Genomic DNA, 17,651 nt, shown 5'->3' on the forward strand with positions numbered 1-17,651 from the left:
ATTCCTTAAATCCCTGTCCTAGGGTTGGTAAAAGGAGGGATTTTCACTTCCCATGACTCATATATTGAGCCTGGGGAGGAATTTAGAAGTCAGTAGACCTAACTCACTTTTGGCAGCTATTTAAAAAAAAAAAAAAAAAAGAAAAGAAAAAAAGAGTCTTCTAGAAATGAACTTCTTGAAATGCAATGATTTCATGTATACCAAATTGATTGTAGTTATGAACATTGAAATGTGAAAAGTGAAAGGATTTCTGTAAAAAAAAAAGGGGGGGAGGGAGGGGAAAAGAAAGACTTCAAACCTTAAGGAATGCTATATTAGGAAATGCTTTTATTAGGAATGCATGTTGTTTGAAAATAGTTAATGGAAAAAGTAATCATATTGGTGAGTAATCTGGCTTGAAGCTTCCTGGATATTTGACATCTTAACTAAAAAGAGCAGACCTTATTTGTACAGAATACATCTAGCATATCTTGAGTTTTAAGCACCAGATAGTTCTTTCAAGCTGCAGCTTGATTTATTGGTATCCCTTTGGACAGATAGTGTTTTCCTCCTAAAATACTGTGGCTGAGATACTACATGGAAAGTTGCAGAACAGAGACTGCTTGAGACCAATGACTGAAGCAAAAGCAACTGCTGCTGTCCACGTTCCTTCAGTCTGAGCAGCCTCCTCCTTGATCYAGTTGACTCACTGAGTTGTCAGGTATTCACACGCAGGTCTGGGATTGATTGCTCATTATGAGAGATCCAATATGGTTGGTTTAAGGTAATTGGTACTGAACAGAGCTGCAGCTCTGTGGCATGACACATGTTCAATGAGAGGTAACAGACCTGATGGTGCYTGGGGCTGCGTGATGTTGCTGGTGATCCCAGAAAGATTTGTGCACTGGATGGCACTTTGAATAAGCCAGGAAAAGCCCATCAGAGCTGACGCTGTGAAGTAATCTTCGTGCGCTGCTTTGGGGCAGTGTCACACTACAGTACAGTACATGGCTGGTGCGTTTGACATTTAATATTGAAATAGAGTTGTGAGGTGGGCAGAGTGCCCTGCAAATGGCTTTGATTTGTGGGTCTTGCTGCTTTTTCTCCTGATGGCAGCATCAGTGATGTGAATCCCACTGTCACCAGCAGGGAGGGATGTCCAGTAATGCTAATAGCAGGGGTAAGTAGTGCCGTAGTGCAGGACTGCATCTCATTTTGAAGCAGTTTGCGTATCCCTGGAGGGACCGGTGCAGTACTTCTGGAACCTGGCCTAATGCATCAAGAGCAGTCTGCTTATTTGTTGGGAACAGAATTTTCACATTATGATCAACTGAATAGCTCTGGTAATTAAGTACTCAGTATGTTTTTAAAAATATTTTTTTCCATTTATTGACCATAAAGGATGTGTTCACAAAGCACAGATTTTACATGCACAAATCTTAAGCTTTGTCATTATATTAAGCTTTGCCGAAATGACTTTTCAAAAAGCTTAGGACTGTATTTTTTTATAAGAATTTTATACATGTTGAGAATTTTATGTAGCATAGTTAAAGAATTGTCCTCTAAAGCCAGAGGTGTTCATCAGTACTTCTGCAGCTAATACTAAGAGTTTTTTATTTAGGATTTTTTTTTCTCTAATATATATGCAATTTAGTTTTATTAGATTGAGGGAAAAGACACTAATTTGTCCCCTTCCATGAAGAGAGTCTAATTGCTGAGGAGGTATCTCTTTAACGCGCAATTTATAATAGCTATGTAGAATTTTAGTGTGTTGACTAAGCAGTTACAGTAGTCTTCCCATATCCATGCTGGGGTTCTTTTTCCTTCAGTTTAGAGGGTATCTAATCTAGCTTTTAACTCTTTTATATTCTTCTTCCTTGGATTGGCCTGGCTGTTTTGATAATCAGCAGTCCCAGTCCTGCTGAGTGATTCCATTCCCTCTGTCTCTCTCTYTTTCTTTTTTTTTCTTTTTAAATAGTAATGACTCTCCCAACAGAGGCAATTAGAGTGACTCCTCCTTATTTTCAGCCTGCAGGCCTTCACAGACCTATGCATTTTCTTTGAAATAAAAGACTAGACACATAAAGAAATGGCCAACTGTGGAGCTGGTATAATGTGTCTGGCTAACTTGCTTCATACCACCCAGTGGGAGTTGCAGCAGTAGGAAGTACTCTAAAAGTAAGAGGCTGAGAACTTGTGTCACTAAAATGTTCTGAATGTTGATGATATCTATGGTTGTTGATCCTGTAAAAGTTCTTCCCTGGATCAGTCTCCTGGAAAATGCTAAAAATGTTTTTATTTGAAGMAGTGCAGGTTTTTTGTTACCTCTTTGCATATTGCATTTTTTAAATGTTAATGTCCTGATATGATTCTGAATTTAGTAAGTCCTAAAATGTCAAGCAGAGAATAGTCTTCTAATGCTGTAACTCATTAAAGCCTTCTGGAATTATGTTTAATAGCATGCTGCAAAGCTCTGCAGGGAATGCTTAGTTACTGCTGTCATGGCAGACTTCTAAAAATATGGTGCTCTGGAGGCTTCTGTTAGAATTAAACAACCTCCTAATTCTGTGTTCATTAGTAGAATTTCATGCTTTCACTTTTACTAGCTGTTAATATGTAACTAGATTAATGGCAATTGTGAAATGCAGTTTTCCTTTCCTGACCTCTTGATGAGCATAAGCTAAAACTGGCTTGATTTAAGAGCAGGGGTTGTGTGGGGGTGGGTTTGTGTGTGTGTGTGTGTKTTTTTTTTTTTTTTTTTAGCTTGCCTCTGTAGTTACGGTCAGAATTATAAACTAGACTTGAAGGAAGAATCCTGCTTTGTTAAAACGGACATGCTGTTACTGTGTCCTGGTAGTTATATTCGTGCTGGTAATATGCAGGAAAAATAATAGCTTTTCCTAACAGTGTTTTTTCTGTGAAACTGTAAATCTTTTTAGGTAATGGCATCTCTTGGTTTACTTTTCAGAGTATATGGCTTGCATACTGGCAGCTGGCTGAAATGCATTACTGACCCCTGACATTTTAATGCAACTACTGAGCTGAATGCAAAGAAATTGGGGAAAAAACACGAGATGTTAACCTCCAAACCTCTGTCAGACATGGTGCGGATGCAGCACTTTGCCCTGCGTGTCCACCCATGGCCCACAGTAGGTGTGGCAGATGTGAGTCCCTGAATATTAGCAGAAACCACCATCGTGCTGAAAGCTAACGCTTAGGAGATGCCCTGTGCCAGCTGGCAAACCTGCAAGTTTGTCACTGCTTCCAGCTGGAGGATAAGGCAATACTACCTTTCAAAGCTAGATTTGCTGGAGATGGTGTGTTGTAGTCTTACTTAATTTGAACTTTGACATTCACCTTAAAATCTTGTCATTCAAATAATACAGTATATCTTATTTCAGAAAAGTAGTATGTAATTGTGACCTTAGACTCCGTAGTTTTAGTAAATACAGCAGCACAGAGCAGCAAGCATCCTTCTTGTCCTAATAGTAAACTCTTCTGTAATTTTGTTGGTTACGTGGATGCCTTTTGGCTCTTTCAGCTTTTGCTTTTGGATTGCTTGCATTTGTAAAGGAGGATTGAAGAATGAGGCCTTTTTGCCTTCCGCCTTCCCCCTCCTCTCCAGGTTGATTTGGCATACTTGGTATCTGAGTAGGCAGCCATCTGTCCCTCAGGTCRTGCCAATTATACCAACTCTGAAAGCAGCCAGAGAAATTCAGTTCTTTTATTGAGCCTGCACAACTATTTCTTTCACCTTTTGTCTATTAAAGAGGTTGGCCTGGGGTTGTTATTTTCTGTTGCATAACTWGTACTTACCAAAAGGTACTGCAAGTGAATTGTGCAAAAAACAAAAGCTTACTGCAGAACATCTTCTCTAAGTAAACTTTAACAATTGTGACGTACAATAAAAGGGGAAAATAACTGAGTTAAAACCTATTTTTTAATGTAAGTAGAAAGGCTTACTATATATGTAATTTTTAAAAGAACTGGAGAACAATAAAAGATTTGTACACGGCTGCATGGAAGTTCCTATAGCATATGAATTCCTCATTTCTTTCTTCTGCATTCTGAGCATATTCTCTTTTCTTTTTTCAAAAAGAATTACAGGACAGAGGACATGTCTAATACTCAAAGTGAGTTTTGGAGAACAGGGCCATGCCTAATCTACTGTGTGATATTTCTGTCTTGCTGTAATGTATTAGCATGCTAAAGAGATCAGGACTGTAGGCCTAAATTTAATTTTGAAACACAGAATGTGGTTACTGGAAAAATTAAAAACATTTATTTTCGTTCCAGTGATTGGAATGCAGTTAGTATCGTGAGRGTGATCGTGTTTGTGGGAGGGGCAAGTAATTCCCTATTATTCACATATGTGCAAAACATGTAAATACTATTTATGAGTGTAGACATCTAACTTTAGAATTTTTTTTTTCAGAATCTTGCTAGTCATTCATAGGATGATTGTATGAAGAGTTACATATGTGTCCACTGAGTTCCTTGAAAAAAAATCTGCACTTAGCTCAAGTTTGGATATTTTTTTTTTTATCATTGACAAAAGTTACAAATTAAAATTAAAAAAAAAACTCTCTCATTACTTCTCTAATAGTTCTTTTAAAAGATACAACTTGAACACTGGCAGAAATAATTGCATGATATTTTGGAACAAGTATAATTCAGTTAAAAGCATCAATTTACCAGCCTTTCATTTTCAATAGCAAATAAAGCTCATTTTTTGTATTTGGAGTCATCTTTTTCCCTAGCAAATTACCCACTATCTCCCAAGTTTTTGATCTGATTCTTTCAAAGATTGCATTAAAACCATTAAAAATTAACTAATCTCTTCTGATAAAATTTGCACTATGTGAAAAGAGAGTTCTTTTCTTGAACATTGCTCCAGTATACCTATAATGTAGTATTTAAGAAAAAAAATCTGTGAGTACAGATATGTGGTGGGCTCTAACTCTCTCTTCTTTATTTTCTGCAGTCTGCTGCTTATCCCTTTTATGGTGTTCCCTTTCTGTAAAAATCTTACTGTCTGTTTTTCACTTTTTGGGGTAAAAGAAGTTCTTCTATACTGTTTGTGTATTTCTCTCCTCTTGTTCTGGCCTGTATTTCTTCAACTCCGTCCTGTCTCCCAGTTGCTTCCCCCATACTCCTTCAAAATCCCAGCAAACATCATTCCTTATTTCATATTGCTCAAGTGACTCGTAATGACTTTCTGGGTAAGACATTACCTATTTCTTTTCCTTTCACAGACTTTGAGGTTTTCTTTTAAATCTATTTGTGTAGCAAGTGAGTGTTTTTCTTTGCCTGTGTTCCACTAAAAGCACATAAAGTCCTTCCAGGCTTCAGGTAGGGACCTGTTTCTCCTTTGCTCAGCTCACTGCTTGGATGGGATGCACATGAAGTGGGACTATGTGAAAGGTGTGYGTGTGCTGCTTCCGCTGCGAGCCTATTAGTAGCATAATTAGTTAGCTGGAATGTAACTTCACTGTATTTGGATGTCCTGCAAGTAGGCACTTGTGACTGTCTGTAAAAGAAGCTGTATGTTTATTTTGTATTTACATTACATTACAAACCAGTTCTGCACATTGATGTAAATTTGTTGCTTTTTTAACAGTTTTATCATTTTACTCAATGGTATTTACTCAGTGGTTTATTTTAACAGAGTTCTGTTCCTTCCTTTTAGCACAGTAGATCTGTTTTCAAAGTTTTTTGGGTTGTTCTTTGATTAATAATCTTTGTATTTTTACTGTATGTATTTTATTTGTYATTTTTCTAGCTTCAATTTTTAAATTTTTCTGTAAAATCAAGGAAAATGCTTTAAAATACTTCTCTGTATCTTCTGTCAAATGCATCTTAYTTTTTTCAGCGGTCAATTAGATTTAACATAGGAAAGCAGTATGTCAATATACTGAGAATATCACCCTACAACTGTTGAATTGCTTGTGTTCAAGATAAAAGCAAACAGACCCTTGCCTGTGGCCTGAAACAAAGCATGGAGAGCTTCAAACCCAAAGTAAATAATTTCACAAAGTTATGAATGATTAAAAATGGATATCTGGAATTCTTCTGTAGTGCCACAGAGAATGGCGCTCATAATAGCTGTAGTTTTTAATACTTTTTTATTCTTTCAGCCAAAATGTTCAAGCAAACTGAGCATATGATATCTGTCTTTAAGAGCATAATGACAATGGGATAACAGCTCTGAATGCTCTTGGTGGTTAGTGTATGAGAGCTTGGTTTGATTCTTGTCCAGTGTACACACTAGGGTCCGGGTTTGCATTGCTTACGCCAGGTTTGCAGATATTTTAATATGCAGGAAGACAAGCTGCATGTTTGGTGGTGTGTTGGTGGTTAGAGCGGCTGAGAATGAGAAACCAGAAGGAATACAGCCAACAAAAACTTTAACTGGAGAGTAGGAAACCAATRGTGCAGAGTGCTGTAGAGAACAGTATCAGGCAGATTTTGAGAAGGAAAAGAAAAGGATATCTAATTGAAATCTGTGACTGTTTTATGTCAGGGTTRAAATACGAACATTCCTCTTCCAAATGTGCATCACTGTCTTACCAAAGTGGGACTCTACTAATAATGCTTGCATAATACGTTATAAATAACCTGTGTACATCCACTTGGCATCCTTTGATACAAAGCAGACCAGAGGGCCTGTGGTGGAACTGATGGTTATCAGCAGCATGTAGCACTTAACACACACAAACTGCTCCACCGTTGTATGGCTGAACATTACARGACCTTTGCAAAGTGAGTATGAACATCCCTTTGGGGGACTTTAGATTGAATTAGTGTCTAGGCTAGGCCAGTAGTCTGTCAATTGACTRTAGGGGTCTGTAAAATGAAAGGATTTGTTTCCCAACTCTTCTGTTTTATAGATGCTAGTTACTGATAAATCTGTTGTCTTGTTATGTTTTGCAAACACTGGAAATACTCTTAGGAGGAAATTCTTTTATTTTTTTTGTGTTGTTTTGTTTTTGTTTTAATTATTTAGTCTCCCTCCTCTCCTCTATATAGCTTTATGCTATACAGCATTTTTCCTGGTTTCTTGCACCTTGCCTTGATGATGTGCTGATTCTGAGGTGCTCTGTTTGAGCAGACTGACTGGAGACAAGGAATTTTGTAGTACAGCAGAGCATCTCTGTGTGTCCTTGTTCTCCCCATCTGACATGTCTGATCAGTTATACTTGTGGCAGAAGGTTGTTCATGTGGCAGACCAGACATCTCTCTTAAGAAATATGAACGGGAGGCAGTAAGTAGCTTTTTCTCCTGATCAATCCCACAGTTATTGGCAGAAGTCAGATTTCTCTCAGGATAGTTAAAGTTCCTTGAGGTATTATTTGCCAGTTCTCTTGAAAAATGGCCCAAGATTGCTCAAAGAATTAAAATCTTCCATCTGCTACCATACTCATTTACTATCAGGCTTTCCTATAGCCAGTGAGTGGGAAGGTGAGTCACTGTTTGGCCAGATGTGATCTTCTGCTATCATAACTATGATGCCATGCATGCAAATTCTATAGGTCTTTTTTCCTTTACGTGTCATCTGCTGTTTGCTGTTAGCGCTGTTATGTTTTGTATCAGACTTCATTCTTCTTCCATCTGACTCCTTGCTAACTGTCTTTCCTTCTGTCATGTACATTTATTTTCAGCTGTGTTCCCACCTCTTCATTCAAGCCTTCCTGCTTCTGCCAGTCTCAGATTCCTTGCTTGAACTATGGTCATCCATTCCTTTACCCTTTCGGTTTTCATCCTATGTTGGTTTTCTTAAATATCTTTTCCTCTCCTTCTGCTATTCTTTCCATTATCTTCGTCTCATTTCTTCTTGTCTTTGGAATACCCAGTGCGACTTCTGAAAAATACACAAGGAGCTGTAAATTGTGTAGGGTTTTTTTGTTTTTGTTCTTTGTAAAAAGGAGAACCTTTTAAATTCATGATCGTGAATTTAGAATTAAAAAAAGACACCAAAAATTAAAATCTTTGAGAGCAAGCAGAAAGCAAAAATCCTGAATAAAATTGTATGAAAATAATCACTGCTTCTAGACAAAGGAAGAACTTCTAACCTTGTGGCATGCTATGTAGGTCAAAATCTAGTCTTGGCAAGGAAGTTTCCATAGATCTCAGTGTTTGTCATTACTGCCTCTTTCAWGATTAAATACTGTAGAATATAGAGACTCAAGAAGGCCAAGAAAATAATAAGATAGTGTACTGGGAAGCATTCTCCCAACCTGGAAGCCAGCTCTTATTATTTTATTGCAACTGCTTGTAAGGTCCTTTTGTGCTTTCAAGTTAGAGAATACAGAAATGTTCCTAAAGTCACTTGTGCTGTTTTTCATATTCATACAACTTCATGGTCGCTCTGTTCTACACAGCGTTGTCTTCCCCTTTGCACGTGTGGTGTGTGCACCTAAACAAGCTCCCTGGCTTCCCTTCTATGAGTTTTGTTCCAGCAAAGACTCTTTGTTCAGAGGTACTGAATGGTCTGTGCTGTAGTGTTTTTCTTCTTTGGTCTTCATAAAATGCAAGCTACAGCCTAATTGCTTGTCCTCTTCTGAACTGTAGACTTCAGTTTAGTGAGGCATAATACGAGCACTAGCACACTTAATTTTATAAGAATTTAGTGGAAAAACTCAGAAAGAATACTGTTTAACTGTCCACCAAAATTAAAATGTTGGTGTATTTCAAGCCACATACTGAAACCCACACTGCCTCTGTGGTTACTTTTACTGAGAGCAAYGAGTAAACAGCTGGATATATTTTCCCCAAATCATATATGCCTTACTGTTAGTGTAATTCCTATATAAATTGAGGGAAAAAAAATGTTCCTTTTGAAAGGAATTTGGCTATTTGTACACTCATACATGCATAAACACCTCCTCACCTAGAAAGAAGTAGTAGTTTTGAAAAATTAGGGTATTAAGGGAACCCCCAAACCAAGTAAACAGCAATTGGGCTGCCATTTAATACATATCCAGCATGAAGTTTCTTTTTACCTTTAAGTTTATAAATGCTATTCTTTCTTTTCTTTTTGCATTGGTTTCAAATTTAGTAACTGATTTCCAAACTGTATTTTATTTTATTTTTTTTTTTGCATTCTCATTCATCTAATTTAATATTTCAGATTATTTTGGCTAATWCTGAGTATTCAGTCCCTGAAGAATAGCGAGTGAGTCATACATCCTGCTCAGCTTAAGGGTTTCCAAAGTGTCTCTGGAAAACTCCCAACTGAAATGGAAGGGCTTGGTTCAAGATTGATAATGCTGGGTGGCAGGTTAATGAAGAGAGATCTCCTCTGATAAGTGATTCCTGCTGGAGTGACAGGAAAATGCAGAGTGCATTCACACCAAACCTGTGAAATGTGACTTCCCCTGCGAGATTCCTCTACATCAGACCTAAAAAAGAGAAGTTTATGGTGCAGCAGTGTGAGCGCAGCCCAGAAAAGAGGACTGGGGCTTTGCGTGCCTTTTAGCTRTAGATACCTCTATTCACTGGAGTGCCAAAAGGATTGGGGCAATTGCCAGTGGCATACCAGACTTGGGGAAGGATCAGCAGCTGAGCAGGTGGATCTGCTATGACTTTTGTCCCTGCTTCCACTGAATAGCTAGGGAGAGATTACAGAGATGGACACAGACCAAAAGAAATCATCTTACTCAAAGCCTCCATGTCATGGAGGCCTTTGCCTATAGGTRCCTGGTTGTGGTGTGAAACAGGAGTTGGGTCCTGTGCTGACTGTGCAGTATATGACAAAGTTATGTGCTRTGGGAATAAGAATTTCCTAGACTGTAACTTATTTCCTGTAATTCTGATCTGTGGGGCAGAGGCTCAGACTTAACTTGGGTTTTTGTATTTGTTTTGTGTTTATTTTTATTACATGAGTTATTTATAGATTTATACTCATAAAAGTTTACATGCACCTATTTGTTTAAACAATATTTATACACACGCACACACATGCACGTACTTTTATAGATATATTTAGCACTAAAATGGCTTGACTTTCTTCTTTGTTTCCTTTCACAGTTGGCTGAAAGCAGTCAGAAAAAAGAGTCTTTACAAAAAAGCATTGAGAAATCCAAAATTGGACGTGAAGATACTGTAAGTTGATTTTGAGATTGGCTCCTTCTAGGGAGCAGGGCTTATGGATGTGGGGAGTTTTCAAGTATTAATGTAGCTGTTGGAAAGCTATTGGGACTTCCAAGTATCAATTATGAGAATAGGGAAAAGTAGTGAAACAAAAATCCAAAAGTTGGATTATTTCTGACTTGATCATGCACTAATGTGTAAAATACTGCCACATGGCTACTTGAAGGCTATGAAAATGTTTGTCTGTGAAAATGTGTAACTGCTTGAAGTTTGGTAACCTTGCTGCCTTTTTCAGATTTAGAATCATAGAATCAGTAAGGTTGGAAGGGACCTCTGGAGATCATCTAGTCCAACCTCTCTGCTCAGCAGGGTCACCTAGAGCATGTTAGACAGGGTTGTATCCAGGGGGGCCTTGAAGATTTCCAGAGAAGGAGACTCCACCACCTCTCTGGGCAACGTGATCCAGGGCTCCGTCACTCTCACAGTAAAGAAATTCCCCCTCACGTTCAGGCGGAACTTCYTGAGGTTCAATTTCTGCCCAKYGCCTCTTGCCTTGTCACATGGGACAACTGAAAAGAGTCTGTCCCCGTCCCCTTGACACCCTCCCTTCAGGTACTTATACACATTGATAAGATCCCCCCTCAGTCTTCTCTTCCCCAGGCTAAACAGGCCCAGCTCTCACAGCCGTTCCTCATAGGGCAGATGCTTCAGCCCTCTGATCATCTTCCTCCTCCAACTGGACTCCACGCCACTGACAACAACTCTCTGAGCTCTGCCTTTCAGCCAATTCTCAATCCACCTCACTGTCCACTCATCTCACCCACACTTCCWGAGCTTATCCAGGAGGATGTTATGGGAGACAGTGTCAAAAGCCTTGCTGAAGTCCAGGTACACAATGTCCACTGCTCTCCCCTCATCTACCCAGCCAGTCATTCCATCAGAGAAGGCTAGCAGATTGGTTAAGCAGGATTTCCCTTTGGTGAATCCATGCTGGCTACCTCTGATCACCCTCTTTTCCTCCATATGCCTGGAGATGACATCCAGAATGAGCTGTTCCATCACCTTTCCAGGGATGGAGGTGAGGCCAACTGGCCTATGGTTGCCTGGGTCCTCCTTCTTGCCCTTTTAGAAGACTGGAGTGACACTGGCTTTCTTCCAGTCCTCAGGCACCTCTCCAGTTCTCCATGACTTTTCMAAGATGATGGAGAGCGGCCTGGCAACAACATCCACCAGCTCCCTCAGTACCCGTGGGTGCATCCCATCCGGGTCCATGGATTTGTGGATGTCTAGCCTGCCCAGAAGGTCTCTAATCCTATCCTCAAAGATATCTTAAAACTTGATCTACCTACTGGTATGTGCCAAGGTTGCCACTGGTTGCTGAACTGACAAATCTAGTAGCTGCACACTTAGATGTTGGGGGCCTTTTTTATTGGGGGGGCTTATTTATGATTTAGGTTTCTAAATTGTTACTCTAAGGAGCCAAGTAAGCTTTGTGTTCTCTGTATGCTAAAGCTRTTAACACTGCAAAATAATATTATAGTATTTAGGCTTTATGTTTGACATATGAAGTGACATGTAGTTAGAAATATTTCATAAGGTATTGTAAACTGTTCATCAGTTTTGAGATGGTCAGTCTAAACTTCTGGCTTTTACATTGAGTAAAAAAGTGCATAATCAAGGCTGGCAAGAATTTTTCAGATGGAAAGAAATTTTATAGGAAAGTGTCCAGTGTTAGCATTTCTAACAGATACTTTGGATTCTATGTGTTTGTCTGTAATCAGTTAATCATAGGCAGGTTTCTCATGTAGCTGTGCTTGTCCAGTTTCCAAACGGACAGATAGAGACTTTGGGCTTCTCCACCATGTGGCTTGCCTTCGTTAGCTGAAACTAGTGGTCTTGGAAATCCTGTTATGGCTGATACTTCCACCATTTTGGTTCCAGATTTTATACCAATCTTGAGAAGTCCAGCTCATAGTGTAGAGCTCTGGGCAACCAACTTCCACTCTGCAGAGTTTGGAGGCCTTTGATTTGGAATCTGCATTTCCAGAATATGTTGAATCCAGACTCTTGGCTGAAGGGTTGGGAACATGGAAGCTTTTTAAAAACCCTCAGGTAGCCTTAGAGATTGCCATTGGCTAAGAAATGGAAGGTTTACAAACTCATGCTCTCTGGATTTTTAGGCTGCCATGCTAGTGGCCTAGCATGAGTTCTTTGARAATCCCAAATTTCGTAATCCCAAATTTCAGCCAGTTAGTGGTTGGATGGCTGAATGAGAAATCTGTGCTGAGTTCACTATGAAGGGATCATGTTGGGTTGGGTGTCTGTGGATTCTTGTCRATTAATTACTACCATGTCTTAAATATTTGAATTTATTTTGAGGCTGCTGCTCTTAAATGATGTGGAACAAAGGAGGAGAAAAATAATTTAAAGGGCAGTCATATATAGTTGGTGTCCAGACATTTAGAAGTTTGAATATTAGATTTTTCTGTAACGCTGTCTAATTACAAGACTAGTACTCCTAAATATGCTTTAACGTTTAAGCCCAACAATGAAAACATTTAAGCCCAACGATGAAGAAATCTATTCGGAGTTTGTTGAACCACACTGAGTTCAAACTTTGTAGAAAATTGTTCTTTGTTTTGTTTTGGTCCGTCTTTCTGTCCGTCTTTCTGTCCGTCTTTCTGTCCGTCTTTCTGTCCGTCTTTCTGTCCGTCTTTCTGTCCGTCTTTCTGTCCGTCTTTCTGTCTTTCTTTTCCCTTCCAGTTTGTACTTGATATCTTCTAGTGTCACTTAGTTTTGTTTGTGCATAAAATGCTTAGTTGGTTCACTGGCAGAAAGCAGTAGTGAAAATAGCTTTTAAATTTGTATCTTTTTATTTTTTGCAAAATGTTCTGTGTATTATAATAATTACTGTTGTTTCCTTTGGGGTGTTTTTAATGTATATCCCAACTTGCTTTGACCCCACAGGCRGAACGTGCAGCTCTAATAGAGGAACTTGCAGCTCTCCGGCAGAAAAAAGAGCGACTAAAGGCAGAAATAGATAAATATAGAGAGTGTGATCCAGATGYGGTTGAAGAAATGCGTAAGTTGTATATTATTTAAAATGAACTTTTACATAAAATAATGCCTGCGCTGCTTTAGCTTAAAATCTGGAATACAGAGATGAGCAAAAGAATAGCTACTTTGCTTTTTAAAGCTGTGAACAATACAACACAGGTACACTGACCATTTCTTTTTGTGTTTTGTCATATTATAGGAGGTTTTTATTGATTTTTACATGCATACAACTGAGCAATGAGGAAACAATATTTAAATTGAAATGCTCTGCATTGGAATTAATATCAGGACTACCCTTTCTAGAACCATATTACCAGTTCTATAACTTCTAAGTATACCAAAACCCATGATGTATAAGAAAAGTAATCACTCCAGGTCTTTATAGTCATCCCTTGTGATCACAATATTTTTCTTCCTGGCACCTGTTTACCTTTGGTTTCCTATTGGCAAAATTGATATCATTCTGSTTTCTTTGTCTTGTCCATTTAGAATGCAAGTATTTCATTAATGGCACTTAATTTTTAATTTATACGTAAGTATGGTACTACACTGTTTACTTAATGTTTGTACTCTCTCTAACATGCTGTTTTTTAGTTGGAGTTTCTAATTCTAATGGGGTCCAAGGAATAATGAGTGACTTCAACAAAAATAGAGAACAGGGCACTGAAACATACTTAATATTCTGATCTTTTACATGAAAAATGAAAAGCATGCATGAAATTTTCCTTAATTTTCTCTCCTTCAACTTTCATGTTTTATTTATTAGGCTGTTAGGTTGCTGCCCATGCACCAGTGCATATTCAATTACTGTAGTGCCAAAATGCCATTACAGACTGACAAGGAACAGGCACAGACCCTTTTCTGAGAAGATATATGACTAAATCTTTGTGTCACTGTTCTTACAAAAAAGTGCACAGTTCTGCAGCCGTACTGAAAGCCAAGAATATGAATRAAGCTTGCAACACACCCCAAAACTGGACAGATAATCTTTTTTCTGTGGGCCTATGACAATTTTCTGTCAGCTGCATTATCTTTCCACAAGGATGTATGTGATGGTATGCCAGAGAATAAGCAAACTGTAGACCAGAGATTACCCCCCTGTAAATCCCTTACTGATTGCTCTCCCGAGGAAAAGCAACAGATGTGTTCCAGCTGATTCCAGCTGTAAAAATGAATGAATTTGGGCAGAAACTGACARCAGAGGAATTCATAGTTCCAGGTACTTCAATTGCTGAGATACCCTTACAGCAACGGGTGCACTGAATAAGTTGAGGGGGCCTCTCTTTTGAAGTAGTCACCGTGAGCACRTTGCTGAATACTAGGCACAAGGGGGCAAATCACAGCTTGAAGAGCAGGGCTAACCACATTAGCACAGAGGCTAATAGCCCGTAAAGAGGGAAAAGGAAAGAAATGTAATCGGTAGTTGCTCCAGGTGTGGCAGAGGGGAGCTCTTCTCATTTGTTAAAGAYTGTGGGAAGCTTTGCATGAGCTTCTGCAAAGAAGGGATGGGCCTTCAAGGTTAGTCTTGCTCATATACCTGTAGGATTTCTGAGGAAACAGGTGTGGTGTTTTGGAAAAGATTTGTCCCTGACCTTTGATTAATTTGTTTCTATCCTGTTGTGTGTTTCATCTGTTACAATTTATTGCACGGTCTAAATTTGCTGGYCCTGGGTAAATGATGAAATGGAAATGTCAATTTTGCAAGTTAATTTCTTTGTCAAAGCCGAATGAAATTTTACAGGATTAAAAAAAAAAGGTGTTTCTATAGTTTCTGTAGTTCCAGAGAGTGCATGCTAGGAAGTGCAAAAAAAAAAAAAAAAAAAAAAAGGATGTGGGAAGTCATGTTTTCAGTGTAAAAAATAGTTAAAATCCTTCCTCAATGGCAGTTAAACTGACCACAGTCGTTAGAAGTCAGTGCAGAAACACTAGGATTTTATACCCTCTGTTCTGCTTCAGTTGGCCCAGGACTGAGCCCTCTCAACTTTGAGGCAGATTTTTGTAGTTTGGAGGGTATTCTTGTGGGGAAGCAGACACTAGAGATAAAAAAGAGATTTCCTATTGTTCCAGGAGAAGCTCTTTATGACATATTATGCTTGTATGCAGGGATGGATACAGGTGAGGCTGACAGATTGCCTCTACAGTTTATTAGAGGACAGAAAGCGAGGGAATGTAAGTTTTATGTAGTTAATAATTTATCCAAATTTTTGCATGGCCAAGAAAAAAAAAATCCACATAATATCAAGAGTAACCCACTGCATAATTTTAATTCTTTCTGCCCACTAGGGAAAGTTGATAGGGATCTAAAAAWTTTCTTGATAATTCATTTAATAGGTTTGTTTGGCAGCCTAAGTATGTAAATTATTATTGATTGTGCTCTCAGTTGTTGGCCAGCTTGTAACCAGAAACAGCTAAACATTTTCAGTGTCAACTGCAAGATTGAAAAAAATCTAGAATTTAAGACTTCTTGTCCTCTTTAATTAAAGATGTTAATTTACACTATATTAAAACATATTTGGGTCTAAACAAAACTTGGTTGTTTTTTTCACAACAGCACTGTTTTGGTTACTTCGTGTCTGTGCATAGGAGAGTAACCTCAGAAACAGGTACTGACTGAAGTGAGTGTATTTGGTGTGGTGTAAGTGTTCACGTTTGTGGGGCTGGCTTTTAAACGTAGCCTGTCAGCTTTCTTGTTTTATTTGGTGTGTTTTTAGAATGTCTAATTACTGTTAGCTGCTATGTCTTCCACTTCTACTTTAAAACAATAATCTGAACATGTCTGGACAAACCCTATTCTCAAAACGCTGCAAATTGCTGAGTGCAGCACATACAATGTAGGAATTCTGGTGTTAACCTTTTTCCTTCTGCTCTCTCTGTTTAATCTCACCCAGTAGCTAGGAGCATAGGTGATTCAGCTGGACAAACTATGAGTATCTAGACCACTGTCCTTCTGAATCCCAAAGTATCACAGAAGGATTACTRCAAGTCCAGTTTATGATTAGATTTCTTCCAAAAATAACACTTAAATGAGTGTGTAAAAAAATAAAATTTCAGAAGATATCTAGGCTTCACTGAATACCATGAAAATGTCATGCTCTACGTAATATGTACTTGAAAGTCTCTTTTCAGTGCTGAAAACAAGCTTTGTAGATGCTTCAGGAAGGCCTAATTCTGATTTGTCTAAACAAAGAAAAGTTAAGAATGACAAACTGCAGTGAGGAATTATTACAAACAGTATGAGATGATAGATCAGAGTTGTATCACTTTATTCATCTTAATATCTTGATATTTAATGCTGAAAGATSATATTGATTTGACTGAATTTTGTGGTTATGTGTAGCTGTTATTTGATGGGTTTGGGGGTTTGGGGTTTTTTAATGCACCCAGCTATTATCCTCCAGCTGTTTCACTGAGATTAATTTGAAAATGTGTTCTGTATAGAGATGTATTTATAGTTACGAAACTTTGTACTAAAATCTAAATTCTTCTGAGTGTTTTTTATTAATACAGTTCTTATTTCCAGAGAGGAGACAATAGGGAAGAAAATGAAGGATTAGATRATCCTGACTAATCGAAAGGCTTTAAAATGAGTTGAATCAGTTTTATTCAAAATTGTCCAAAATGCCAGATATTTACAAAATGGTTTAATGGAGTTTCTGGCAGTTTTTGTGATAACCTTTCTAGTATGTTTTCCGAAGATTAGACTTTATTTAAATTACAGATTTTTGTCAGTGCTGTCAGTTAATAAACTATTAAGTAGCTATTTTTATAAATGYAGTGATTCACTTAGCAAAGTGAAAGTCTACAAATAATTTTGTGCTCAGTCTAGATCCCACAAAGGTCAATCAAGCCTAYGGAGAGGATTTTTTTCAGTCACCTCTAGATCCAATATGTTCATTTTGCAATTAAGAGGATGTTTTCTAGCTGCCAACCATGAAATATGCACCTGGCATCTGAGAGACAAGCTGTGCTTTTTGTGGTTTCTGCAGCAATACCATTAACAAAAACTGTGCAATTAGAAATTAGTCATTCTGATGAAGTTAGAATAGTCTCCCCACCCACACTTATGTTAGCCTTACAGGGTTAAATTGAGTTTTGTTTGGAGTGAGCCAGACACTATTGCTACACGTACGTATAAAAAAAAATAATACGTTTAAAAGCAGGCCCTCCTTTTTGACACAATCTCATCTTTCTTAGAATTGCATACTTAATATATTAGTTTTCATCCCCTGAAGATMTGGATGAGGATGCTACTGGAAACAGAAAATGTACATTCATAGAATACCAGAATGTGTAGAGATGGGTGCTTGTAATCTAAAAACACATTTACTCCACTAAATGCATCAAGCTAAGATCTTTGTTGCTTGTYCTCCTTCCTTGCACTGTCTTTTGAGTGGTTCGACATTCGTTTGGAAGGTTGTCAAATTATCTGTTCAAAAGCTACGTTATAAGATGGAATTAAAAGCTAAACATAACCTTATTCCTGTTTTTTTTTCTAAATATAGTAAAAGTGCTTCTGTGCAATC

General features: G+C 38.1%; 1 protein-coding gene across 1 annotated transcript in view; it reads left to right on the top strand.

The window, feature by feature from the left end:
• The window catches only part of MND1 (meiotic nuclear divisions 1), a 45,757-nt gene that overhangs the window by 17,060 nt on the left and 11,046 nt on the right, over positions 1 to 17,651 (top strand). The window contains exons 7-8 of the mRNA XM_085300672.1: positions 10,009 to 10,083; positions 13,039 to 13,153. Of these exons, the coding sequence (XP_085156798.1) occupies positions 10,009 to 10,083; positions 13,039 to 13,153 (190 nt within the window). The remainder of the gene's footprint in view (positions 1 to 10,008; positions 10,084 to 13,038; positions 13,154 to 17,651) is intronic.

The sequence above is a fragment of the Rhea americana genome, unplaced genomic scaffold (genome assembly GCF_003343005.1).
Source record: "Rhea americana isolate MKP2758 unplaced genomic scaffold, rheAme1 scaffold_167, whole genome shotgun sequence".
NCBI lineage: Eukaryota > Metazoa > Chordata > Aves > Rheiformes > Rheidae > Rhea > Rhea americana.